Source organism: Epinephelus fuscoguttatus, linkage group LG2 (genome assembly GCF_011397635.1).
Source record: "Epinephelus fuscoguttatus linkage group LG2, E.fuscoguttatus.final_Chr_v1".
Taxonomy (NCBI): Eukaryota; Metazoa; Chordata; class Actinopteri; order Perciformes; family Serranidae; genus Epinephelus; species Epinephelus fuscoguttatus.
The window spans coordinates 18,684,052-18,710,965 of NC_064753.1; the positions used below are offsets into that span (position 1 = coordinate 18,684,052).

The 26,914-nt window shown below is 41.7% G+C and overlaps 1 protein-coding gene across 1 annotated transcript in view; it reads right to left on the reverse strand.

Annotated features, from left to right (window-relative positions):
• The window catches only part of LOC125901316 (semaphorin-4B-like), a 58,627-nt gene that overhangs the window by 17,765 nt on the left and 13,948 nt on the right, over positions 1-26,914 (reverse strand). The window contains exons 2-8 of the mRNA XM_049596966.1: positions 22,184-22,626; positions 5,573-5,733; positions 4,925-4,987; positions 4,171-4,269; positions 1,397-1,508; positions 807-923; positions 272-429 (exon numbers count right to left, since the gene is read on the reverse strand). Coding sequence (XP_049452923.1) covers positions 272-429; positions 807-923; positions 1,397-1,508; positions 4,171-4,269; positions 4,925-4,987; positions 5,573-5,733; positions 22,184-22,304 — 831 coding nt within the window. The 5' untranslated portion in view covers positions 22,305-22,626. The remainder of the gene's footprint in view (positions 1-271; positions 430-806; positions 924-1,396; positions 1,509-4,170; positions 4,270-4,924; positions 4,988-5,572; positions 5,734-22,183; positions 22,627-26,914) is intronic.

The window sequence follows — 26,914 nt, forward strand, 5'->3', positions numbered from 1 at the left end:
TCAGGCAAGGGGAAACCAAATCTGTTGAAAACATGTTTGCACAGTCAAATAGAAAAAAGCTTTAATGCACCAGTGACATGTTTCCATTGCATCCACATGGGCATGACATACAGTTAAATGTGACCGAGCGTGCTTTGAGACGGAAGTGTCCCGCCTTGTTTTGAGGTAATTGTGTCAGGATTAAGCAGAGGAAGCTCGAGGCCCTGCTGCGCCTCTTATTTTTGCGTGTCCGTCTCGTGTGATGACCTCACCCCAACCCCAGGTGTCTTACCTTACACACGCGAGCGATCCTCGACACAATGGTGTTGTCAAAGAAGTCGAATTCTTTTCCCGCCTCGCTAAAGAAGAAGTAAATCTTGTCGTCGTCTCCCACGGGGTTGCCTATTGGCTGACTCTCCTCGATGTAAGCCGACCCGACAAAGACTGGATCTGTTAAAACAGAAGAGCACAAAGGAGACGTGTGGTTAGAGAGACATGTTATACCTCTGTCATCTACGCAAGGGAACTATTTATCACTTTGTTATTGTAGTAAATGTGGAAAGAAGTCAGAGTTCACACAGGAGAGCTGTGTGTACTTTGGGTGTTTTTGAAGTGCATGTTCTGCGCCTGATAGGACCGGGCTCCCTGCAATCTAAGAGAGCTTGTCTTTGCTCTCCGTCTGCATGCATTAGCGACTGTGCCTCACTAATGATCGCTACTTTTTGGAGCTTATCTGCTCTGTTGGGTCCATAATGGAAGATGAGTAGAGGGGGATAAAAGAAATAAATAAAAAAAAAAACCACAGTCTACCATCTGATGGCGTTTACCTTGCAGCCATTTTAAAGAATTTTCCGTCTTCAGAGCAGTTCCCTGACCCAAACTCTTGTAAATGACGGGCTCGTTCCCTTGGAAGTTGCTGACAGTACCAGTGTACAATTCACCATCTGGAGGGAGACAAAGGAAAAGATTGCAGGATTTTAAATTAAGAACTTGATTTGCTATTAATTAAACATAATAAATTACAAAGCAATTGTGCGCTGGGGGCTTTCTTAACTGCAACAGATGAAGTCAGTGATAGTTTAGAGGGAACTGAGAGCAGTCAACAGAGCCGTCTCAGAGAGGGATTAGAGAAATCATTTCTTCCACTCATATCCAGCTCAATTATTCGCTAATTGCTTGTTAAAGAAGTTGAACACAAGCGGCGTCTGTTGGTGTCCGGCTATTTATCAGAAGGGCCGCTGCAGACAAACAAACATCAGCCGGCACATCATGACTCATTACTGAATCAAAGTGGTAGTTAACATCAAAGTAGCTTCGGAAACAGCTCATAATAATACCTTGTTCTTTGCGTGCCAAAGTTTTAAAGCGACATGGAGAGAAAAAACAAAAACAGAATGATGAGTGCATTACTACATACCAACAATGATGGCAGTGGATTTGTACTCTGGATTAAAGGGGCAGCGACTGCGCCCATCTTCCATCATGACCTCGCCCACTTCATCTCTCTCCAGTGTGAATGTTGACGTGTTCTGGAGACAAGACACAAACAGCAAATGTCCCTCAGGCACAGTCCAATTAAATCCTACTTACAGTAAAAAGTGAGCTCAGCGACCTCAAGCTCGTTCTCTCCACTTCTTCATTACAATATACACAGCGCGCTGACTTTGAACATACAGTAGCTCTGTCTGCCAGGGCTTTAGGATACAGTACGTCAGAGGCAGCTATATGTTAAGATAGAAAGATCTAAGGCTAGTTCAATCTAAACCTTGTTGATCTGACATTAAAGGATACATCATTTGATATTCTTTTTTTTAATGTTAAATCCCATGAAAAGACCAAAACCAATAATGATTTTATCCTGCTAACAAGTGTCTGTGTAGCCGAAGCCTGATTTATCTTCAAAAACACATCACTGAGCTTCACTGCAGCATTGGCTGACATGTTCCTTCATCACTATGAACACAGTTACTGTACGTTATTACGAGTCAACCCCACATACAGCACCCTGTTACCATAAATGCTCTTAATGTGTATTAATCCCTTGCTTAAAATAGTCCCCAAAATGCAGTCTTTACTCCTGTTTAAGTATGGGAATGTTTGATAAAAACGGAAGTGACCAGCTGTTTCAGGACATTACTGAGCCTTAAAAATAAGAAATTGTACATTTGTGACCTGTTTTTTTCAAAGATTTAGGTCTTAAGTGGCGACAAACAGACTTTGGGCTGAATGACACAAGCAGAGAAGTATCAAGGGATGGACTTAAGCACTGTTGAATTTGGTCTTTTTGTTGGATTTGTTGAGAATAAAAAATATAGAACCACAACAACCAAATCCATTAAATGTTCCTGTTTCAAAGTGCTTTCAGAAGATCAGTGTTCAGGCAGTTCATATGGTTTACCCCAGAGGAAAACTTAATTTATGATAGGACTTCACTGATAATAAAAACTAAGATTTAGTTACAGGCGCTGTTAATTAACAGGCAATAAGAACATATTTTGTTTGTTTATTTCTTGGTGCCTGAGGCTGGTTCATATACATATAATATTATTGCTCAGGTACATTTACAGTGAGTATGTAGGTCAATATTCAGCCTGTGAAAACAGTTGTATAATGTCTTCTTTGGCTCTGGAGGAGCTTTGCTATGTCTGAGAGAGACTGACGTCACTAGCTTAATCTGTGTGTTGGGCTTTTTAACAGAGATCCTGCTCTACAAATATAGTGGGCAGGGAGTTATAAACATGTTGGCATTTACCAGGCAGAGAGGGTGTAAAAAATTTGAGAATGCAAATTCTCACGGTTGAGAAGCTGAAAACAGTAAATGTTTGGTATTTTTGCAGGAAACTTTCCTTACATGATTTATGGATTATCAAAATTGTTGCTAATGACTCTTTTCTTTGACTAATTGACCAGTCTTTTTAACTTTAAAGTGTAAGATCCAATATCACAGTGTGGGCCAAGCCTATAAAAACATGTTTAAAGGAGAAATTCACATTTTTTTCAAGTCTTACTTAAAACAAAACTGACATGCTTGTATGTAAAGTAAAACAGCAAAGATCTAGTACCAAAAGGCCCACAACTTCTGCAGATACATAATTTATCTGACTCATATTAGCTTCAGCTAAGATCAATGCATTTTGCTACGGAACAAGACAGTAAATTTTGTTCCCCATCGCTTACACTGAAACTGCTTATAGAACAGATCGCTTGGCAGCCAGTATAGAGAGGAGGAACAATTACGCTGAGCAATAAAGCATATAATGCACATATGGGAACTTGAGTTAAGTTATTAAGATAGACTTGAAAAAAATGCATGTGGGCAATTTGCCATCGCAGCAATAACTTGTTCCATTTTATCAAATCAAACAGGACAGTGTGGAGTGCCTCCGCTGCCTGGAAAATCTTCCCATGCTTCATCATTATGGGTTGTTATTATACTCAGGGCTTGTTTTAATCCATGTCTGTCATCTGATTGTTTAGTGTATCTTCTTGGCTTCAGTGTCCTGTTACTCTGCCCGTAAAACCCCCATGAGACTGTTTTCAGAAGAGCTATAAAAATAAAACATTTATTAATGTTAATATTATGCATCTCGAAGAGCATCAGGGCACTCTGGGTGACACACACACACAGACACAGAGTTCTGGTCTCTGTCAACATGACGAGTGTTCGCACAGACCAAACGGGCTCAGAGCTGCTTGGAATCCCAGTTCAGGGCCTAAAGTCCTGCCAAGTCATCCACAGTCTGAGACGTCCCTTGTTTTTCTTTCACTCTGACGTCAGAGTGGAGAGTTTAATGCCCCTCTTCAAGAGCCGCGCTGTCGCCAAGCTCGATTGCCCCCTATCACTGAAATCAATGTCATCCTGTTGCCGGTTACCATCACTCCAGATTTACTCCTCCGCTAGATAAACAGATCTCCTGCTTCCCTCTTGCTGGAAACCACACAGCTCGTGTACCCCCTGCTGACTTGTCTGGCTAAAGTGCCTCAGCAGCATTTGGTTACGCTTGGATAAAAGCAGATCCAATACTGACATGGTGGATAAAAGAGCTTGATTCCTCAAGAACACCAAAAAAAATTAAAATTCAAAGCTGTGCTAGTGAGAGAAGTGGAGAGAAATAAAAAAGCAAGAGAGATGACAGGAGAAAAATCAACTGTTGGAGGTGAACAATGGCAGATTGAGAGGTCATTACTTACTATGTAGGCGCAAATAGGACTGAAGGCATAGGTGCCACACACATAGAGATGAGTGCTGTTCAGCCGCAGGAGGATTTTGATGTAATTGAAGCAATCAGTCTGGATGGGGAACAAATGGAGAGAGTACGAGGTCCATGAGTGCACAAGATACTCTCACAACTGAATGTGTTTTTCTTTAGAGCTCCTTAAATTCTGTGCCTGAAATACTGCAGCTTGTAATCATAAGTAAATCTTTTCAGAGCAAAAAAAAAAATCCACAAATTCTTCAGAAACGGTTGGATAGAAATTGTTAGAAACATAAAAATGTTCCCTTTTCCTCAAATGCTGTTGGGAATACCTCACAGCATCACACAGCAGTTGCCTGGTGGGCTTTCTGTAATACACAGACCAGAGTTGTACACTGCAGTACAAAGATTACCAAGGTTTGTCGCCTAGGGATACAACAACTGGCATGACAACAAGGTAACAGACAGACAGAGAGAAAGAAGCAGTGCACAGAAAAGAGCAATTCCCTGGCGAGCGTGCACACTTGATGAATCTATTTGTAACTGGTGGAAAGGTTTGTCAACACAAAACTCAATGCTCATTTTATCTTTTCACGACACCAGTGAAACGATTCAGAGAACACTGCAAGGAAAGAACAAACACCCTATACAAGAAAATCCATGCTCTCGATAATGCCATAATACAACTATCTTCCTGGGGTATTGCTGTTCTTTGGCATTTTGCTGGAGCAGTATAAGATGCCTCTCACCTCCAAGTTCTTCCCTTTGAAGCTGCATTCTTCTCTCTTTCCAGCAGGAGTGCCCCATGTCAGCTGAGGATGAAAAAGAAGAAACCTCAAGTCATGCCAAATTCAGGGAACCATGCTGACTCTGCTGAGGACTGTTGCTCTAATACCAAAATGCACACAAAGAACTGGTGTGTGGTATGGAAATAAAATAATATTACCTCTTATGATGACAAATGACACATTGAGTCAAGTGAGCGAGTATTTAAAAGGGACAGTTCTTACCCGTAGTGCTATTTATCAATCTAGATTGTTTTGATGTGAAATGCCAGGTGTTGGAGATATTGGCTGAAGAGATGTCTGCCTTCTCTCCAGTATAATGAAACTAGATGGCACCCAGGTTGTGGTGCTCAAAGTGCCAAAAACAATAAAATAAAACACATCTGAAAAACTCAACAGTAATTTCTCTTTTCAGAAATCATGACATGATAATCCACGACCTTACTGTGAGCAGTTTCATGTAGGAACTACTTTCTTTCTACCAAACTACGCCTGCCAACTGCATCACTGCACAGGGGGAAGTATGCATCTACTCATGGAGGAGAGGCTCATGCCCATGACAGCATGAGATGTAAACGTTAACGGCATCCTCATCTGCTGAGACACACTCACGTTCTTCTGTAGCTTGGTCTTGCTGATGTCCGAGAGGCTGAGGGCAAACAACGCCTCCCTGGCTCCGACGTACAGCATGTCATCTTCCTGGCTGAGCAGCAAGGAGGTGTAATTGAAGACACCGTCTGCAGAGAATCTCTTGGCCGACCTCTCCTTTGCGTCTGGGAAGCAGCAGGGAAAAGCACACACTGGGGATTAACATCACATAGCAGGACAGAACAGTGAGGAACACACTGGTACAGAACATATCCTGATGCTGGAAGTACAAAAACACACAGAAATAGGTCCCCAATTATAACACTCACAACACTGCTCACAATAAGACGCTGTTTTTGCCTCTGCAAAGACAAAAACAATCAATGATTTCCATATCTCAGAACTAAGATTTAAAATGCATGTTGAGGGGTGTTTAAAAGGTTTCAAAAGAATTTCCCCTAATTTTCCCGAATTTCATCTCTATCAGAAAATAAAAACCCATTTTATTCCTGTTATCAGATATAAAATGATTAGTGTTGTGATGATGCACAAAACAGCTCAGTGGTGTAAGGTAGTTACAACAGGTGCCAGTGTACACTATTATGACAGGCCCTGGTGCATGCTAGTTACTAGTTACGTGCCTCAACAATCCGGTTCTATACATCCAAAGAACTTCTATAAACAAATGAACTGCTTGGCAACCAGACCAGGCGTCTAATAGAGACAGGCCTTTATTTGTCAAAATGTGTAGCCACACCAGGTTAGTAAAAGAGACTGGGCGTTTAATTGAAGCATATATTTACACACTGTGTGATACATTGCTATGGACCATTTTACAAAAATAAAAATAAATAAATAGAAACTAAAAAGAAAGAAAAACCTGACAGTTATGGTTTCCCCTTTCTTAACGTGTTATAGAGTAAATGGCATCATCTTTAAATTAATGTGAGTTCTTTAATCACAGGCATATTTCTAAGGTGAGAATTTGAATTACTCACAAGGGCCCGTTTTCTGCCCAACATGTTAATGGAGGTCCCGCTCTCTCTTTGGGGCCCCTCACCTCATGGCCATGGGCCCCCGTGCAATGGCCCTGTCTGCACTGTCTATATTTACACCCCTGTCCAAGCTAACTCAGCTGAAACCTTTAGAAAAGGAGCAGTTTATTTTATCGTTGAAGTAAAGGTGATGTATAAGTGGACGCATCATTAGAAACATCTAATCTTGCCAGGAGACGGTTCAGTGCAGAGATATGAGAACCAACAGCAAACATCTGTATCTCATGTAAGTCTATGGGTCTGATTTATTGAACTAATTAGCCAATTACTGAAATCATTACAATCAATTATTTGGCTCAGTTTACTAGAAACAATATTATCATAAGCAAAAGCAAAAAGAGCGCAAGTTCAATAATAATCAGGCCACAACTGAAAACATAACATTGATTCAAATAAATATATTAATGTGGAAAAAACAATAACAATAATAGGTTTGTGTTGAATCCAGGCAAAGATTACTTGGAAGGGTCAAAAGGTAGCTCATTACTGTATTATTACACACATCTGTTAAACAGCAAAACAACCCCTGACTACCACATATCTACACAGAATAACTCACAATGCCTTGGCCAAATACAAATGTACGATCAGAGAGGCAGCAAAGTCTAAGTCATGTTTCACTATTTCCAGTCCTCCAAGGAAATCTTGGAGCCTCCTTCAAGGCCTCACAGAGAGCCACAAATCTAGCAGGAAACAAGAACAAGTGGACAGACATCACATTACATCCAACTACAGCACAACACATAGCGGTAAGCGTCAGTCAAATGGATTTATGATACAAAGGGGAAAACTCTCATTTCTGTACCCCTCGCTCCTGTCCTCTCTGTTTATCCTCCTCGCACACAGCTGCAGCCAGCAGCTACTGTAGCTCCATGAGAACATGTCACACGTCCGCCATGGAGCCACGTCCGCACTTTTCCACGCTGGCCGTCTCTCTTTGTGCTCCGCTCTGCGCTGGCAGCAGGGTAAAAAGCTTCATCCACTCAACACCAATCTAAATCTCCTTCATTCTGCTGCTTGCCAACCCTCTTCAAATGGATCCCTTAAGCAGTGGGCCACGAATCAAATGAGTTACTTTTTCCCACGTCGCTCCCCTTCCCTGCAGCCTCAAACAGTTCTCGTGATGAAGTGGAGATTCGATGTACACATTACACCTTTTATAGCATTTCCCTCGGCATTGCAAACAAAACAAGATCCTCTACAGGGGCATGAACAGTGGCTTTTTTTTAGTGCTTTCTACTGTGTAAGTGGAGTTTCAGGAGGTTTGGATTGATTTTTGGAGCAGGCAATGGCTCTGACAATTGGTCACTTTTCACTTTGACTTACTGTGTGACAACTTGCTCAAATGATCCGATATAAAAGCCAACAAAGGGTCCAGGAAGACATGATTGCAGTTTATTCAAGACCTTGATATCCTTAGAGAAACAGCAACTGAGTTGGGGTCCGTGTGGATCTGGATGGGTGGGTGTTATCTCTTGATATCTATCAACAAGACTAACAATCTACTAGAGGTCAACAAAGACATGGGATATATGCAATCAAATATTTGTGCATCCACTGCTTACATACTTCTTACCCTTTGCAGTTTTTGACCATCTTTGTAAATGTTTATCTATTGCCTCCCATTCCAAACATATTAAACACACTCAATGTGCTCCCCATGCCAAAATGCTGGGGGTCACGGACTCCGTTTGCTTGTCCAAATAAGATTACTGGCTCGTATCTGGAGTGGTCAACACTAATATTTGCTGCAGTTAAACCGATTACAATATTACCAGCAAACTGCATTCAAATTCAGACACTTCTGACAGTAAGAAAAAGACACCAGAGGTACGTTTATCTCCAACACTCCAGGTGGTTCATGATGCAAATGGAGCCAGTAAACAGCAATAAATGTTTACAACCCACGACTTAAACTTTCCAATATGCTCACAAACAAATGGTTCATCTAACACTCGAAGCACTTTTGGCAGATGATGGCTTTCCCCTTATGGGAGTGAAAGCCAGCTGCACGGGCCCCATCTTGTCCAAAATCAAATCTTAAGCCCTTTTCAGATCAACAGCCCTCATTCTGTTTAAAACGTTGTGACATCTGGAGTCAATGAAGAGAGGGGCCTCCCATTAAAATCCAGGGAGGGGATACAAAAATTAAAAAAAGACTTCCTATTGTCACAGGACTGAAAAACAGTTTTCCAATGTGGATAAGGAAAAACTGGTTTTATTTCAAGGTAAATTTAGGCTGTTAAAAATGTCCTAAATGCTCATAAAGAGCGCTATACTCAGTCCCAGTGGACCCTGCTGATGGCAGACAAAGGAGTGCCATCTCTCCTCTCAACAGGGGGACATATCATAGCTTGACTGTCACGGCTCCCCTGAGTTTTGGCCATTCACTGGAACCAAAAACAGCCTTCCCTCAGCATATTAAAACTCTCTGACATAAATCGCAGTGACATCCTCTTAGACAGACAATGGATTAACGAGCAGAGGAGAGCAAACTCATGAAACTTTTACTCAGAGAGCAGTCCGGGGCTACTTAGCGGCAGGGTGTGTGTGGGGAGGGAGGGGGTTGAGGTCGGGGTATTGAGTGGGAGTTGTGGTAACCAGGAAGATTGGATTGAGATGTTGACCTATGAGGAAACATGCAGACAAGGGAAGAAAATGTTATTTTCAAAGCACTCTGAGATGGATTTTTGATAAGAGCAGAAGGTCAAGCCAGTAACAAACGTCAGTTGTGCTGCGATCTCAAACAGAAACTCAAGGATTTCTCCCTCTCTCTTTTTCATCTATAGCTGTTGGGGGATTTTTTATGCTTTCCGATGCAGCAGATCAGTTGTGCGTTTTGACATGCTTGTAGCAGAATGCCGGGCATCTGCAGGCCATTTCACAGCCAGGCACCAGGTCCATTTATCACCCGCCTGCTTAATCAGTTGGCTGTCACCAAGCCGGGGCCCTCAACCTCTACTAATGCTCATCACATCGCACCTTCCATCAATATAGCTGCTTTATTACCGGTGTTAACATGCCGAATTAGTTAGTACCACAGGTTCTTTGAATTTCAGCTTGGACGTCAAACTGTGTATATTTCTCTGCCTCATTTCTCTGTACTTATGAAAGCGTACAAGCTGCAAAAGAAATTGTCCAATCGTCCAAACTAGAGCGCAGTGGCACACTTCAAAAGACACATTATTTGAGGGCAGTTTCCAGTTGAGAGATCAGGTTCTGCATGCAATGTTAACAACATTCAAGAAGTGAATGTCTTTTCTCTACCGGCTGATAATAACCTCTCAGCAATTAATTGAGTGAAAATCAATTTTGGCAGTGTATTCATTGTATTCATTCATTGTGATGTTTTGTTTTGGGGGTTTTTTTCCAGTGGAGATAAAGATGGCGGGAACAAATCATATCACAGAGTATTTCAGAGAGCAGCTGCCCCGTGATCACAGAAATGTTTGTGAGAGAATCAGACTAAATCTGTGCACACACACTGAACAGATACAAACTTCTTGAATTAAAGCAGAGATACATGAAGGGAAAGTTGTGCACTTTTTCCATACGTACTGTATAATATATTCCCTTCCAACAAGTGTTAATGTAAGCTGCTTTACTGATAATAACAATGTTTTTATTGCAACATACACTGACTCAAAGAGGTGCTGGGAGACAAATGTGTTGGCATAACAGGCCAAAGAAAGCAAGAAATTGACTATCACATAGCCCTCCTACAACCACATGATGTTATTATTACACTAAAACTACACAACCCCTTAATTTGGGAGCTTTAGGGGTGTACCCAAACTGAGTGACCCTAAGTCCCACTCCTCTAAGTTACTGTTGCTAAGCTAGCCAAGCTTGACAAAAAGAAACATAGTGATGCAGCCAGGTGGTGCAGTGTTTGTAAGATAGACAGCTGACAGTAAGGACCACAGTATGTGATCGAAGGATATACTCACACTGTTAACTTTTATGAACAAGATACAACAAAAAGAGAGAAGTACAGAGGATGATGAGACTATCAGTCAACATTGCTCCCGCACTGCTGGGTATGTGTCCCCTTTTCCTCCTCTGGGGATCTGTAAAGTACTCTATGTATTTATTATTGACAACAGATCATGGTGCTGACCTAATGTTAGTCTCTTGCTGTAGAAAGTTACATTAGTTTCTTTCGGGTGGTACATTAGTCCACACAAAAAATATGAACAAGGAATGGCAGCCTTGATCTTTTTCTGGCTAAACATAATTCACGTCACCTTAAAAATATGCCAGGAGCCAACTTATCTGTCCCCTTTCAAAGCTTTAATGTTATCACAAACATGAGGAGGAAGCTAACCTGACACTGGTGATCTGACATTAGGCTAACTCCTCTTGATGTAGACAGAGACCACTGATAAACAGAGACGGCCCACTTGCGATTAATTTCCTGTATCTGTGTCACATGGGTTTTACCACTGCTCCTCTACATCAGGAGACTGGCATAGCCCTGGGTCTGTTCATTCCAATGGGAAAAGTAAGCGTGAGTACAGATTATGACTGTTTCCTTCGCTGCATAGTCACTGAAGTAAATATTGGACCCTTTTTTCACAAGCTTCTGTTTTAGCAACATACTCTCTCAAGATCTGGCAACAACTGACGTGATATTAGACTTAGACATTCAGCTAGATGAGCAGCAAATTTAGAAATATACCGTAAAATTTGTACTGTGTATGGTGTTGCTTTGTTTTGAATCCAATTTCACTGATCCACACAACATTAACGACACTTCCAAACAAGGTGTGACTACCACGCCTACTTAAGAGACAAGACGTGCATACCACTTCATACTATTGGTACAGCTAGCTAGTTAGCTAGTGTTTTGCTAACATTAGTTAACTCCAGATGGAGTTAACTAATGTTAGCAAGGTTAGGTTTGCTTTTCAACATAGATTAGCATAGCATATCTAAATATAACAGGAAATAAAAGGAAACGCTTACCGAGGCTCAGCTGTATTTCAAGCTTATTTAACTGTTATTGGAGCACACAGCAAAAAGGGGCAGGACTTAAGAAGGCTAATTGTGTTCGCTTTGTACAGAGCCAGGCTTGCTGTTTTCCTGTTTCCATTCTTTATGCTAAGCTAAGCTAACTAGCTGCTGGCCTTAGCTTCACATTTCCTGTACATGAGTGGTGTCAATTTTCTCATCAAACATTTGGCAGAAAATAAATAAGTTGTACCAGGCCTATACCTTTAACAGCAGCATTAACAGACTTTGAGACAAATACAAGTGGCTGTAATGTAATTTATACAAAGTGAGTTCTCTTGAGGGGATGCTTATGAATCATAAAAATAGTTCACGTTCCAGACACATTCATAAAATCTTTTTATACATCTCAAAATCTTCCCAAATTTTTGACTTACAGATTAAAATAGATTCTGGATAACTCTATCAGCATTGAGAGACCAGACCCCCAAAATAGCACAGTGACATCACTTAAGATTTCTTCTGAATCCCTCCATTCATATCACAGCTGAGTGTGTTCACGGTGTGCTTACTCACCATTGAGGTAACTAAGATATCATCAGAGGGTGCCAACTTGCAGACAGTGTCGCTGAGAAATAAAATACATGCCAGCACTTTGGCAGGCGTCATATTTCAGAGCAAACAGAGCAGGATCAACCTATTTTTCGAGGGTTTAATAGTACTCCAAGGGTGGGGCAATTGATTGGCTGCTTGGTAGGTATATGCCTGCCAAGACACTCCTAAAAGCCCTGACTGTAAACATGCCCCAGATTTACTAAAGCAGCATGAGCCAAGTCACAAGGCATGGGGGCAACGGGGACAAAGGGGTTCGTTTGCAGGCAGGCAGAGAAAGCCCAGAGGAGAGGAGAGTGTAACGCAGCTGATATTAATCTCACACCAAGCTCTGCTTATCTTACATGCAAGACACACATTTATCCAAAGAAACAAAACAAAACAAAACAAAAAAAACACTATCCATCTCTGCCCTCTGCCAGCCAAAGCTACACAACAGTGCACAGCTTCAAGGCTCTGTTTGACGTGATTTGACAATGGACTTGATAGCGGCGCAGGAGCTCCTGACAGAAGCCGACAGGAGCCGCTTCAAGGTCATCGCTGCACTGATCCTTGTGATATTTGGGCAAAGTGATGGTTATTTCATTGTCTGCGACTACTGGCAACCAAGAACTGCTGTAGTATGCCCGCCAAGTCAGCAGTGAAACACTGTTTGTCTGCACATTTAGAGGACAAGGCCTCTGAGAAGGAGGCAGACTGGGTTGGAGGAGCTGGGGCGAAACTTTAAACAGACATACTTCCTTTCCATCCTCGCATGAACCGTTTACTCAGTCTTTATTTAGCTGTCAACAATGAAATCACTTAGGCTACATGAGTGGATCATTATTTTTAAAAAGGTAAGTTCAGGTGCAGTGAGTTAAAACTCTAAAAACCTGATACAGACAAAGACAGAAAGAAATTGGGGCAGAAAAAAACACTTCCTGGACTGTAAATAAAAGCTGACAGCACTGAACCAGTTTCAGAAAGAGTGTGACACCTACAGTATCTGTAGGCCAGGCAATACGGCTCACAGATGTGTTGTGTTGTTTGTAACAACTGAGATGATGTGGCTTTGCTGCAATTTTGTGTGTACAGTATATGCTGTATTATGCTCGTACTTGGATGCCAGTGTGTACACATCATACTGGGAGACATCTGCACCTCGCAGATAATAACCAGAGCCTGACAGTGTGTAAGTCCAGTGTTTGCTGTGTGTGAGGATTACTGTATGCAGCACAAAAAGGTGTAAATGGTGCCACATGGTTACATGTGCAGGCTCAGAATCAGGACAACAACAGAAAACCTTGAAATGGCTGAATATTTGTTGTAAATGCCAAATTGTTGTGTGTGTACTGTACAAACCCTGTAATACTGGAAAACGCCCCCCTCATCCTATGAAGGAAAAAACAACATCTCCCAGACACACCGAGGATAAGGCCCGTGCATAAACCGCTGCATACCTCTAAAAGCAGAGAACAAGGGGCTGACACAGACATGATGCTCTGCTCTGTAATTATTGGCTCTTAGGTGTCATCCTGATGCACTCTGGATTGGCACGCACCCACCCAACACTCAAAGCGGCAGAGCGATGGAGCGCAGTGGTCTATCACGGCTGAAAGCTTACAAAATCCTGGATATTAGCTCGGTGAGACAGAGAGAGACACTCTATGTGGTATCTGAGTGGGTTATTCAAACACAGGCTAAAGCACAGAGAGAGGGAGACAGATAGTTGGTATAATTTCCTCACACACACAATTCAAAATAGACGTGCCTGTGCTTGTCATGTGTGGGATGCCTCTTCAACCTCTCTTTTCTCCATCCTCCTCCTACCCTCTCTCACAGTCGGTGCCACTGGAATCAGATTCAGATTTCTAAGAAATGCTTTTTTTTTTTTTTTTTTGCTTTTAAAAATTCTGCCTACTTCCACCCGGCTTTCCTAAAACAAAAACTATCATTGCAAAGTGTTACTGGGGTTTAAGTTATAATGAATTAATTTTATAAAGCAAACCCTGTTCTTTCATTAATAGCCAGCATTTTTTCAGCTATAACTCTTGACTGTATTTACAATCTGTAATTACCTCTCTGTATGGTAGAGTTTATTGTTAGTGGCGGAGTCCGCCATCTCCACAATGCATTCACACGTGAGGGATTCACAGGAAATGATGCATGTAATCCAGCACTATTGTTTGCAATGCTGCCGAATCAAAGCTGTATTAAGTTACTGCTAATGTACACTCAACATTTTCTACACAAAGTGGCTTTTATTGTGAAGTAGTCAGAGGAAGTGCAATGAAATGTGTCAATGAGTTCGACACCGCCAACAATCACTTGTCAAAAACTTCTGTGTTTTTTTTTAACAGATACATTTTTCTGTTGTAACTTTAATGACGTATTGGAAAGCTCCTGACTTTCCACATCTTAATGCACTTCCACTACTCCCAGTGTTTTCTTTATTTTATTACTTAGTTATGCCCTTACTCACACAAAAAAACACACAGGCACAACAAGAAAGATTGGCTTGATGAATGACACGGCTCGGCCAAGTGGACTCGTAGAGAGAGAGAGAAAAAAAGAGGCATTTGGATTGGCACCGCAAACATCCAAATCCAGCTGGCTTGCACATGGCTGCAGATGGTTTCTGCTACAGCTAGAATCCCATCAAAGTACACTTCGATACATCTCTTCTGCCATTTTCTAGCTTGCGCACTTGTCGATTTTTAGGGCACCAGCGGTGCTGTGTTCAGTTTACTAAGTGCACTCACTTTGGACTGGCATGTGTTGAAGGTCTTTAAGTGCTACCAGCATGCAGACACAACGCTCCTCCCTGCATGTGTGTGTGTGTGTGTGTGTGTGTGTGTGTGTGTGTCTCTGGAGGGGCCCTTGATGAGAAGAGCAGGCAGGAGTCGCACACAGCCTCCTGCTCTCTACTCATCCCACCACCAAGAAGTAAAGTAGTGCAGATGAGAAGCGGTCAAGCACATTGGTTTTACGCTCCTTGCTAATGGCTTTTCTCACACACACACACACACACACACACACACACACACACACACACACACACACACACACACACACACAGTCACATCTATTTCCTGTTGTCATGCTGCTATCAGGAGCCTGGTGAGCTCAGAACCTCCACACCTGCCACATTAGCCGCCATACGGGTTTATACAGGTTATCATGCCCTGACATAATCTGAAAAAAAATCTATCTCCTCCAACAGGTGTCATTTATATTGATCAGGACAATGCTTCCTATCATGAATCCATAAGTGCTACACATACATGCCCAGCAGACTGTCAGTTTTCGCGACTGATCAAGTCAAATAAGAAATGAAGCCATTTTATTTTCAAATCACACAGGTAGGATTTCTATAAAACCAGACACTGTAACAGAACCCTTGAGCTCAGTCTATATAACATATAGTCAGCCAGGCCTCACGGGGACACACACCTCGCTCTCTTTTCTTACATACACCCACAAGTAGGAATATAAGAGGCATGTGGAGCACATTAACATACTGGAACTGAATCAGGAAAGTTCTGACTTTTAATGAAAGATACTTGAGATGACTGCTTTTAACCGTTTCAGTTCTGCCTCAAATCAGATGGTAAAACCTAAAGTGCTTCTTTAGCACACGCCTATTCCTGAAGTGCGTTGCTGTTTGTAGATAATAATCTTGTACGGTACTTAGGGTTGCAGCTGTATGCCAGTTCCAAGGAATATCATGGTCTGAAAATTGACAGTTATCATAACATGTACATTTGTGTAGCTATCCGAGCTGGCAAAAATGTATGAAGTTGACTAAGGGTAAAAGATATCTAAATCTCAGCTTATCTTTTCAAAGAGCAGCATCAATTATTATGACTATTTTAATTTTCAGAGAAACCAAACAAAACGTTTTTCTTTGACAGCAATGTGGATACTGAAGTGTGACCAAAAGCATGTTTGTGTCAGATGATAAAATCTTATATTGTGTGACCAGATAAACCAAATAATTCCTACATGCTTCGTAACCCTATGAAAAGTTAATCTCAGTCCATCGTAAAATGGTATGACAGTAACAGTGAAGCTATGAAACTATGAACTATAAAAATCTCTGCTGCAAGATATTAATAGTGATGAGGCAAACCACATTTTAGTTTTGGATAAATCTACACTGCATCCTAGCAATCCAAAAAACCCCAAAAAACCCCCCAAAAAAAACCACTTGATGACCCTCTTTAACCTCACATTCCTCTCTGTCCGTCTTAATTAACAACTACACCATTATTCCTCGCTGCTCGCCATTGTCTTCAAATCAAATGTTCCTGATCGAAATCTGCAAAGACTGAACTTTTCTGTACATTCCCTGGAGCGTGCAAGTGATGAAGCCATTAAAGCATCTGAAACAGACGGATTTGATGTGCTGTAATTATGTCCCATTGTTGCGGCTGTTATGGCGTTATATGCAGGCACTTGTGAGTGCCACCTCTGCTGGAAGCCACAGATTGCTTTTCTTTCAGGATCAGTGGGCGTGTCCTTGCTGGGTTTTAGGTGGGCATCGGAGCATGTCACGAGCATTTGGCCTGACCCCCTCCCTCTTCGGCCCTCCTCTGTTTCTGCACTGTGATCCACACACTGCCAAGGTCACTAGATTAGCATGCATGAGAGAAAGCGCACAATATTCGGTGAACATAAACCAAACGTAAACGGGAAAGGACACTGAGTACACTGAGCATACACAGCATGCCTGGTAGCTCCGCCTAAAGGGGCAATTTGATTTGCTTTTTACTGGCAGCCTGTGGGAATGTATTAGGACCAAAAATGTTCCCTTCTGATTTGAATATATACTTTGTGAAATATACCTTGTTATACATTCAGTACATCACATACAAACCTTCAGTGGTAACTGACAGAGTCTCTGGATGTCGACTTGTAAAACTGAGGGTTTAAATTCTGGCTTCCATGAGTCCTGTTGCGTAACTTCTTCTCTCTTTTAGGTAACCTGTCACTATGTCAATTATTACATAATTATATGAATTAAATATCTGATTAAATCAATATAACCAGCAAAAAGACTAAAATCAACGATTATTCTTTATGACATTGATGGGGAAAAGGACATGCAGCATATACAGGATCAAAAAAGTCATGCTGCATCTAACCCCAAACTTTTCAAGAAAACTTACATATAAATATTTGGAGGAAGAAGTCGTTCTGAAAATGCTGAGATAAACTGATCACCACTTAATGAGATTAAATAGACAATTAAACTATACTGGGGTTGGTGAAGCAGAAAATTAGATAAACACTGACATTTTGGGAAATACACTTTCTGGCCAAGTCTTACATAAGCTTGATATCTCGTGTTTGTATCATAGACTGTATAATAAAGATGGATCACATAACAGCTCCCCAAAAAGTGAAGTCAAAACATCTTGAATGCCCCCCTGGTGACTGGCTGCAGTATAGGTCATAAAGCCTGCCTCCTCCATGTTAGCGGATAAGACATGGGCCAAACTAAAAGATCAAAGTACATGTCAAATACATTTTCTGTAATTTTAGGTAGTTCTTAAAACAGAGATACATGTTCAAGTGTTTGTTTTTCTGATAAGTTTGGCTGTGATTATATAAAAAAAACTATATAAAAAGGGGGTTTGACGAGGTGATTGATATCTGCGTGTGCCAATCAGTGTGCTTGCTATCAGTGGGGCTGCGCATGACTGGTTGGATGGGTAATTGGAGCCGGAGCCTGCACAGTAGTGATCTCCACAGTATTGAGTTTTCACACAAATGATGTCACACAAGATGGCAGCGGCCGTATCGGGATATTTTGGCTTAACTTTTGAACAGTGAGAGGAGACAGAAACATGTGGAAACGTCCATCTTCATGTACAGTCCATGGTCTGTTTGGTAAATATAAAGCTACAGCTGACAGCCTGTTAGCTTAGCTTAGCCTATCTTGGTCCAAAGGTAACAAACCCACCTATCATCCTATTTGCATCTGCATTTATTAGATATTCACCCTCTGTTAACGTTTTATATCCAACCTTCTGTGCATTAAATCTGTATTTGCATTGGTATCTGTATATATATCTTCAGTTGCATTTCTATCTCCTGCAAAGTTCACTAATTAAGATGTTACAGCCATACAAATACAGAACTGAAAAAAATCTCATACACTGATTTTGTTGCCTTCAGATAGAGACAGATATCTGTTCCTCTCTGTTTCAAGTCTTCATGCTAAGCTAAGCTAACCAGCTGCTGGCTGTAGTTTCATATTCAACAGACAGATTTGACAATGATCCATCATCTCATCTAACTCAAGGCAAGAAAGCAAATAAGCATATTTCAAAAATGTCAAACTGTTTCTTTAAGAGGAACCAGAATCACATCAAAAACAGTGTGACACACAATACAGTTCATGCACTGGAGCCAGACAAAAAAAAAAAGCTCAGGGAGGCTGCCAAACAGCCTAACCAGCTGATTAATCTAAACTGTTCTTATTAAGTGCAGAACTTGAATTTCTCCTTCTTGATCCAAGTGAAAGAAAAAGAAAAGAGGAAAAATAAATCATCTCCTCAGCGCATATCTGGATAAAGACACTAACATCCTGCCTGAGAAGTTTCTGATAACTAACAGCGATACACGCCGCATGCCTAACCGAAGCTTGCTGCTCTGAGTCCCATGATCCTTTGTGCTGTCTCTCTGCACAAGAGCCGTAATGAAAAACAGACAAGGCTCTCCCACTGCAGCGACCACAAAAACCTCCACTCACTACACATGAGAGATTAGCCTGCTCATTAGGAGAGAAGGAAGGAGCGAGAGGAAAGGGAAGGAGGACAAAAAGAAAAAGGGACGCCTTTTCAGGGAAAAGGCCATGTTGAGGCAAGGGTCCTCTCTCGAGAAAACAGCCTGGGTCCCCCCTTTTCTTACAGACTCTACAGACCAGAATGGAGGTTTAAAACGGTGACCTGCTTTACATGATTTGCATCAATGGTGCGGGTTGAATTGAGGCTACTTTATATACCAAACGTTTAGAATGTCAGTGATGCTGCAGACCCTGTTTATGCAAAGCTGTACTCTTAATGAATAGGTTACAATCGGTGTCGGTGACGTTTAAATAAGATTTTCTACACTGCATTATCAGCTGAAAAGCATGTTGTCTCACACTACTACTTATGTTCTCCAGTTGAGAGAATCTTAGTCACTAACTGCTGCCGTCAAAATACATGAAATTTAGATTATGAATGCTGAGAGGAGCAAAGCAGAGCGGGGGAGAAAAAAGAGAAACATCAGTGGCTTGCAAAACACTCAGTTGCTGGGAACCAGCTTTGGGCCAATTTAATCCATTTAGTTCTTTGAGAAACAAGTTAAATGGCTCAAGTATGTGAAAGGTTGTTCTTGGGTATGAGCGATGCCAATTTGAGATGGTGCATGTGAATTACCGCATGACGCCTTACTGAGTTGGCGTGGAGTGAAGAAAACAAGCATCAGATTGTTGTTTTCAGTGGGAGGAAACTTCAAATTCAGACAGGTAGTGTTTACAGGAGCCAACACACCCCGACATCCATATAAGCCTGTACTTTGGTTGTTGCTGGATTGGCATATTTGCCTGTATAAGCAATGTTGCAAAACAGAGACGAGAGCAGGATAAAAATATATCGCAGGAGCCGCGGGAGCTCATTTTAAGAATTAAGATGAGAACTGTCCTTTTACAACAGCTTCAGCACAGGATGTTAAAAAAAACAAGTGGCAATACTTCCCTGAGATGCAGTCAATTTCCCCCTGTGAGCTGAATCCAAACAGCACCCTTATTTCCTCTCATTTGTCATAAGCTCCCATAATGCATCAATCAATCACCAAAAGCCGTTAGCTGAGCAAACAGTGAAAAACAGGCACCATGTTTTTATATTATAAAAGCTTAATCCACCGTTATTATAATAAGAGGAGTGCTGTGGTGTGTGTGGAGTAATAACATGCAAAGATGAAGTCGGGTGCAGAAAGGTCTTCCATTCAATCAGTGGATTCGCCAGGAGAGACATTAAGTTTGTATTTGTGAGATAAATTGCTGCATCCAGCTGCACAATACCAGGAGGTCAATTAGTAACCAAAAGGGAGGGAGAGTCTTGCGCTTCTGAAGGTACGAAGGCAGACTATATATGCAGCAGAGTACTTGCTAGGCCCTGAATTGTATCTTTCACCTCAGTAACACTCGGAGGAGTCACATGTAATGCCATGCATATTTCACCCCATTGTTCTGTCAAGGCTCAGGGTGAAAAAAACAACACACACAGTGAAGTCAGTGCAGAGTGACATCTCATCTTAAAGAAGACCTTCAGGGAGGAAACTTATAATTGCATGTATTTACGAGAAGTGAAGTTGGTGTTTCAGGCTTCTTCAAGTTGGCACGTGTAGACCAACATGTGAGCCCGCAGGCACTTATGGTCTCTGACATGTCTGCGTTAACACACTGCCGCAAAAGCTGCTTTGCTACACACTTGTTACCAGCGGGGACAGTAATGTTTTCACTTGGTGAGTCTGTGTGTGTGTCATGGTGGCAAAATGTGGTCCTGGAGACATCCATTGTAGCAGGAACTATGCCTGATACCAGACTGAATTATCAATGTGTTACTGCGATACTCCGATTCCACCTTTAGTCTGACAATTGTTTCTACTCTAACCTATTTCCATGGGGGAGGGAGATTCAATTTTTCCTAACCAATCACTAAAGACCAAAATATCTGCCTGAATCTAACGTCATTTTCAGTACAAAGTGATCCGTAGCCATGTGAACATACTTGTTTTGCTGGGACTTTAAGAGAAGAGCAGAGCAAAGTAAAAACAAACTTTGATGTCTGGCGATATTGAAAAGATATGTTGATTTAGAACAGCCTCGATAGTGGAGTCTATCTTGTCTATAGCACTCGCCATTGTTGTTATTACTACTCACTGGTTCCGGCGCACTGCTTGACAAAACTTGCCAAAAGCTGACAATGGTGTCAGTCCTGCCCATGGTGCTCCACTGAGGTTAGCGTCCTTCAAATGCTTCACAGTGGATGTGCTAGTCAAAAATTGGGATTTTTTAACATACCATAAAACTTCAATTAAAAGTCTAGTCCCAATTAAACACCTTGTCTTTTTTACTAGACCTGCGTGGCTTAACATTTTGACAAATAAAAGTCTGTCTCAATTAGAGGCCTGGTCTGGTTGCAAAGCAGTTCATTTTTTTCATCTTCAGATGTATAAAACCAGGTTGGTGGCTACCTCAAATTATGTGTTCATTCCTCAACTACCCTGTAAGTTATTCATGTTCCTTTGGTCCGTAAGGGTCCTCAGATCAAAACAAATCAAAATGGTTTTTCATAAAAATGAATCCAAGTTGTGAGTACTGTTTTAACACGGATAAAGTGGTGTTATGTCAGTATGCTGGGTGCCTAATTTTTATGCAAGTAATATTCACACTGGTTTAAATAAACAATTTGTATTTCCCATCTCTGCTGAGCAACAGTTTGCTGTGAAAGGAATTAAAGGCCTGTAGATGCCTATACCAAATATAGGCCTGCTGATTTCAGTGATTTAAGCAAATAATGTCTCAGGCTATTAACTAAAGTTTTACGGTATTCTGTAGCCCCACAAAATAATATAGTATAAGATGCTGCTGGCCTTGGACATGATGTTGTGTTGTGTTACTACTGTAGGTTGTAAGATAGCTGGAGAGGCTGATGTTTGCAGTTTACATTGGAGGGGATTAAGACAGTCTTAAATCCATTCCCCACATTTTTGCTCTTGCATTTTTGTTTATGGAAGGATAAAATTCACCATCATCCAATTTATTTATATGCTGAGTATCGCTCTCACTGCAGCCCCACGCACTTCACTTCAGCATGTTGAGCAATCAAAAAGCAAGACAAACCTGCTGTGCCATGTTACAGTTGCAAAGCTATATTAAACAATTGCTTTTTGGGGGAGGGGTTTAGTGAACACTGCAGTGTCTCTTGCAATGCTTACATTAGTCATGAGAAAAGTGCGTAGGATAATTATTTCAACTTACTGTAAGGGAAACTGATGCGAGGTGTGACATCATCCTCAGTGGCCACTAATGATTGGAGGCAGCAAGCCAATAGCAGCGCAGCAGCCAGAAGACAGTGGACAGTCGCAGCGAATGTCCACATGGTTGCCTGATCCTCTCACACAGACATACACAAATGCACAGCGTTTGTTTTAAGATTCCTTGGAACTCATTAAGCTCCTCTTGACTCTGCAGAGTTTTATTTTCTCACTCCCATCTTCCTGCAGGCTGAGGGGGAGTGAACGTGTCCTTGACTTGATTCTTGTACTCCCAGTGGTCCTTACACACGGTTAGCAGACTCTTAGCACAGAGAAGAGGAATCCTTTCTGGATTAAAGGCTGCTTGTTGTCATCTACTCATAGTGCTCTTCGATGGATCAGCACTAAGCTCCGACCACTGGCCATTTAGTAAAAGTCATTTTAGATCTGTGGGGAGAAGAGAGAGAAGTCATTTCTTGATGTGTGATCCAAGAGCATGTTAAAAAAAAGATAAAACACAAGCTAAAATAACAGATCCATATCCAACTTCTGATGCTATAATCAAGAACAAAAGCAACAGAACTGATACACTTGGCTGCAGTTCATTCTGGGGGATGGTGTGGGTTTTACTGCAAACAACCAATCGCAAATTTAAGACTTAAGGTGCTCATCACGAGAAAATCACCCACGTCATCCCTCTCTCTCTGGAGACTTTAATATTTAACTGTAGCACACTGGTGGCTTCAGCTAAAGCCTTGATGACACAAACAAACATTTATGCTTCTACTGTTTACTCTTTCACCACACCGCCAAAGAAAAACTCAACTAAATAGACCATTCAGACCACCAGCCAGCTAACACGGACACACACATCATGTGGTATCTTAAAGAGTTTTGCAAACTTTAAAGTTTAAGTGAATCAATTTGCACAGCAACCCACAAAGTTTCTCTGCAAGATAAAACGCATGTTGGATTCCTTTTTAATCCCTGTATTTAATTATGCTGTCATCAACAATCGGTGAGAGATCCCCGAGAAGATAATATGGCAGCTTGGCTTTAATTTTGTGGCTATGTGGGGAAATAAATGAAAGAACAGTGACTCCCAAGACAACTCTGTAATTTGACTCAAGAGGCGCAATGAACACATCTGCTCTCTGACTTTTATTGGCCTCTGTGTAAATGTGCAGATAAGGTGCCGGTTATATAGATGTACGAGATTTTTTTTACTTGGTAGTGAGTCTGCTTTCTTGAAAGACATGTTAAAATAGGGAAAATTTCGGTGAGCTTCATGCCTTTTTGCTAAACAAACATATGACATAAGCTGTGCAGCTCTATGATTAAAATAAGCAGAAAATTGTGTTTAAGGAGCTCTTAAAGGTTCAGCGTGTAGGATTTAGGGGCATCTATTAGCAGACACTGTAAATAATATTTATAACTATTTTTCATGAGTTTAGATTCACCTGATTGAGTAGAATGGGCTATTTATATCTACATTCACAGCGGGTCCTCTTCACTGATTTCAATAATAACTGGATATTGGATGGCAAGATGGCACACATTTATTCCAATGGAGTTGCCTGGCACATATGCCAAAAATATTTCTAGCTTCCTGGTTTACATCCACGATATGCAACCCATTGAATATATGCAGTGATGTTTCTTCCTCTGACTCCACCAGGAAGTTCCTGCTTGGCTCATTGACTTTACATGGTGATGAAGACACGGAGGTTTAAATCGTTTTTCTCTGCTCTAGGAAAGTTTTACAAATATTAAACCTCCATGGAACAAAAATTCATAATGAAAGGAGTCATAATTGACCTTGTTTATAGATTGAGATGTCCTATCAACAGTTTTACAGACATCTCTGTCATAATTGTGGCTTATTGGGAAAATACTTTTCGGCCGCTGCAATACCGCAAGTGGCCACTGGTAAACACTGGCTGCAAGGCTGAGAATTTGAAAATCATAGGACAGTGAAGGAATAGCCCGCCTTACTCTGCCTCTGATTGGCTTATCGTGACATTCCTAACCTAACCCTAACCAATCCCACTCCTCTTGCCTAAGCCTAACCAATCTAACCAACAAGGGCAACAAGTACCAGCCAATCACAGGAGTGTCGAGCAGGTCGTTCCTTCACTATTTTAGGATTTGCAAACTTGCTTCCTGAAGGCCTAATCATTTTCCACAGAGTCCGCCACGTAACTTCTATGATAGCCCAGAGCAGACAAATCAAACACCAGCTCTAAATTCACGTCATTCTTATTTTTGCATTGTTCACCACAGTTCTTCTACACACTTAGCACATGAAGAAGTTTTAGTTCTGCAACCTCACAGCTAGATGCCACTAAATCCTACACACTGAACCATTAAAACTGCATTGCCATCCCCAGAGCCGCCTCTGTGCCTAAAAATACTTCATACACATGGAACAGGTGCAGTGAAATATTTGGCATGGCCTTCAAAACCTAAACATGAGGAGTGCAAACTGTACCACTACTTACTTACTGCTTAACCAACATCTAAGAGATCAGACACCTCAGTCAGTGAACACAGCAGAGTCTGATCCTGTGATACAACACAACCCACGACTCCTTATTGCTCAACAGCACTGGATGTCCCCCCCCTGAGCTCCCACATAAGTGGTGACGTTTAGAGAGTAAACACTGGAGAGCACATGGCGTCTCTGTTTGAGAGCTTGCGTCACTGCAACAACTCCCACGGGACCTCATTCAAATGTTTACGGTAGCTAATAAATCCAAGACGACGGGTCAGTTAGTGGCCCCAGGTCGTCTGCTGAGACAATGCTTTGCTGGGGAATACCATTTTAAACATCTGATCAACCTGGTCATATGACGACAGAATGCAGGGTAAACTGAGATTTACAACCCTGTCTTCCTGCTACCTGCAGTGCCAGACTACAGACGGACTAGTTGGCGAACACACCTACTGACTGGCACCGTGCAAAATTAGCAGCTTGCTGATTGAATGGCTTGTTGAGTTGATGGCTGGAGGCAGACAGATTGTAGTTCACTGGCAAGCTGTCCGTCTTGCATAATGACTGGGTGAGTGGCAGTTCTGTAGGTAAGAGGAGGGTCATCTGTCTCACCTTTGCAATGACAAGACAGATTACACTAGTTTAACTGAGGAAAACCTTTTCCCTTTATCTCTCCATCTGTGCCTTGCTGTCACACCCTTCTCTCTGTCCGTCCCCTGGGTCTCAACCAATGGACCAATATGTCCATGTCACTCTTCACTTCACTACCAGCCTGCTTTGGTCCTTGCTGCTACACTGAAGCAAGCTGAGTGGGAGGCAGAAAGACCCATCCATGATCCCTTAACATCTCTCTTCTCCTCAACTGGTCCCTCTCATGCCTGCTGAGACTGCAACAACAAGCATGGCAGTCCTGCGTGTGTCGCACGCCCCAGGTCTCCATGTTCCCAGGGCTTATCCTTGTGTGACTCCAGAGGTCTTTGAAATTTTAATGAAAAGAGAGGGGTGCTGTTAGGAGGGTTTCCTGGCACTCTGATAAATTAGGAAACTTTTTGGCCAATTCTGTGGGGCAGTAATGCATACATAAAAGTCTCAACAGTCTTGCATTGACCTTTCAGTGTCCAAGAAAGTTGTTGGCGGTCGCCATGCACAGTCACATTGTCTAGAAGAGAGGCTATAAATGGACACTATGGAGACCAGATCACAGGTGATAAGTGGTGGGCAAATGCCCTCAGAGTGTTTAAGACCTGAAGAAATGGCAAACACAACAACAGTCGGCCTTCTTCACCACTAGTTCTTTGATGTAGGTTTGGTGTGTCTGGGCCTCAAGTCTGACAAAAAGTTAATCAAATCTTTGTTCCTCTTCCTCATCTTATTCTTTGTAGTCTCCTATATTTGAACACTTCTCTCAGGTGCCTTCTCACAGAAAAGTTATACATTGAGACAAAAAGAAAAAGTTTGTGTGCTCACTCATGAATGAGTTGAGTCAATATGAAGAGGCCCCCGCAGCAGACTGAGAAACTTATGGTATTTGGAGAATCCAAAAAACAGTATGACTCATGGGTGTGATGCCTACAGTGTTCATGTAACGGAGGCCAGCATCTCAGGAGGACAAGATAGATGCTCACTGCAAAGGCAGATCTGCTGAGGCTTAGCAAGGGCATAACGTAAACTGTATCAATGTTGCTCTTGTTCTGTTTTCTTTCACATTTTTTTGCTTGAACACCATGTCAAGAGTACATGCATTTTAGTCTAATTAATCATGTAGTGTCCTAATCCATCCTGAAGAACAATGAGGCATGGATCTGAAGAGAAAGTATTAAATATTAATAAGCATTAAATCATATTTGACAGCAAGTACTCGACCAAAGAAAGTGATCTTATTAGAAGCAACAATTACAGGACTTATAGGATTAGAGCTCTGTTCAACTGGAGCTGTTACAGTACAGGCGACCCACTACGCTCAGTGCCACAGGACCCATCTGCTCATCTAGGAGAAGGTCTGCTGCTCCTTGTATCCATGAAGGGTATATCTGGTGCCATATTGCTTAAGGCTACAGATTCATTAACCTTTCAAACCTCCCTCGAGGCTCCCTATTAATACCTGCATCTGTTCAGAGAGAGAAAGGATGTGACAGACACATTGGACGATACACTCCGCCAGGTCATGGCAAGTTCACTGAGTAGGGAGCAACATGAATGCTAACCATTTGGCTAGCTTTGTGTAAACGACTGGGCTTTGTG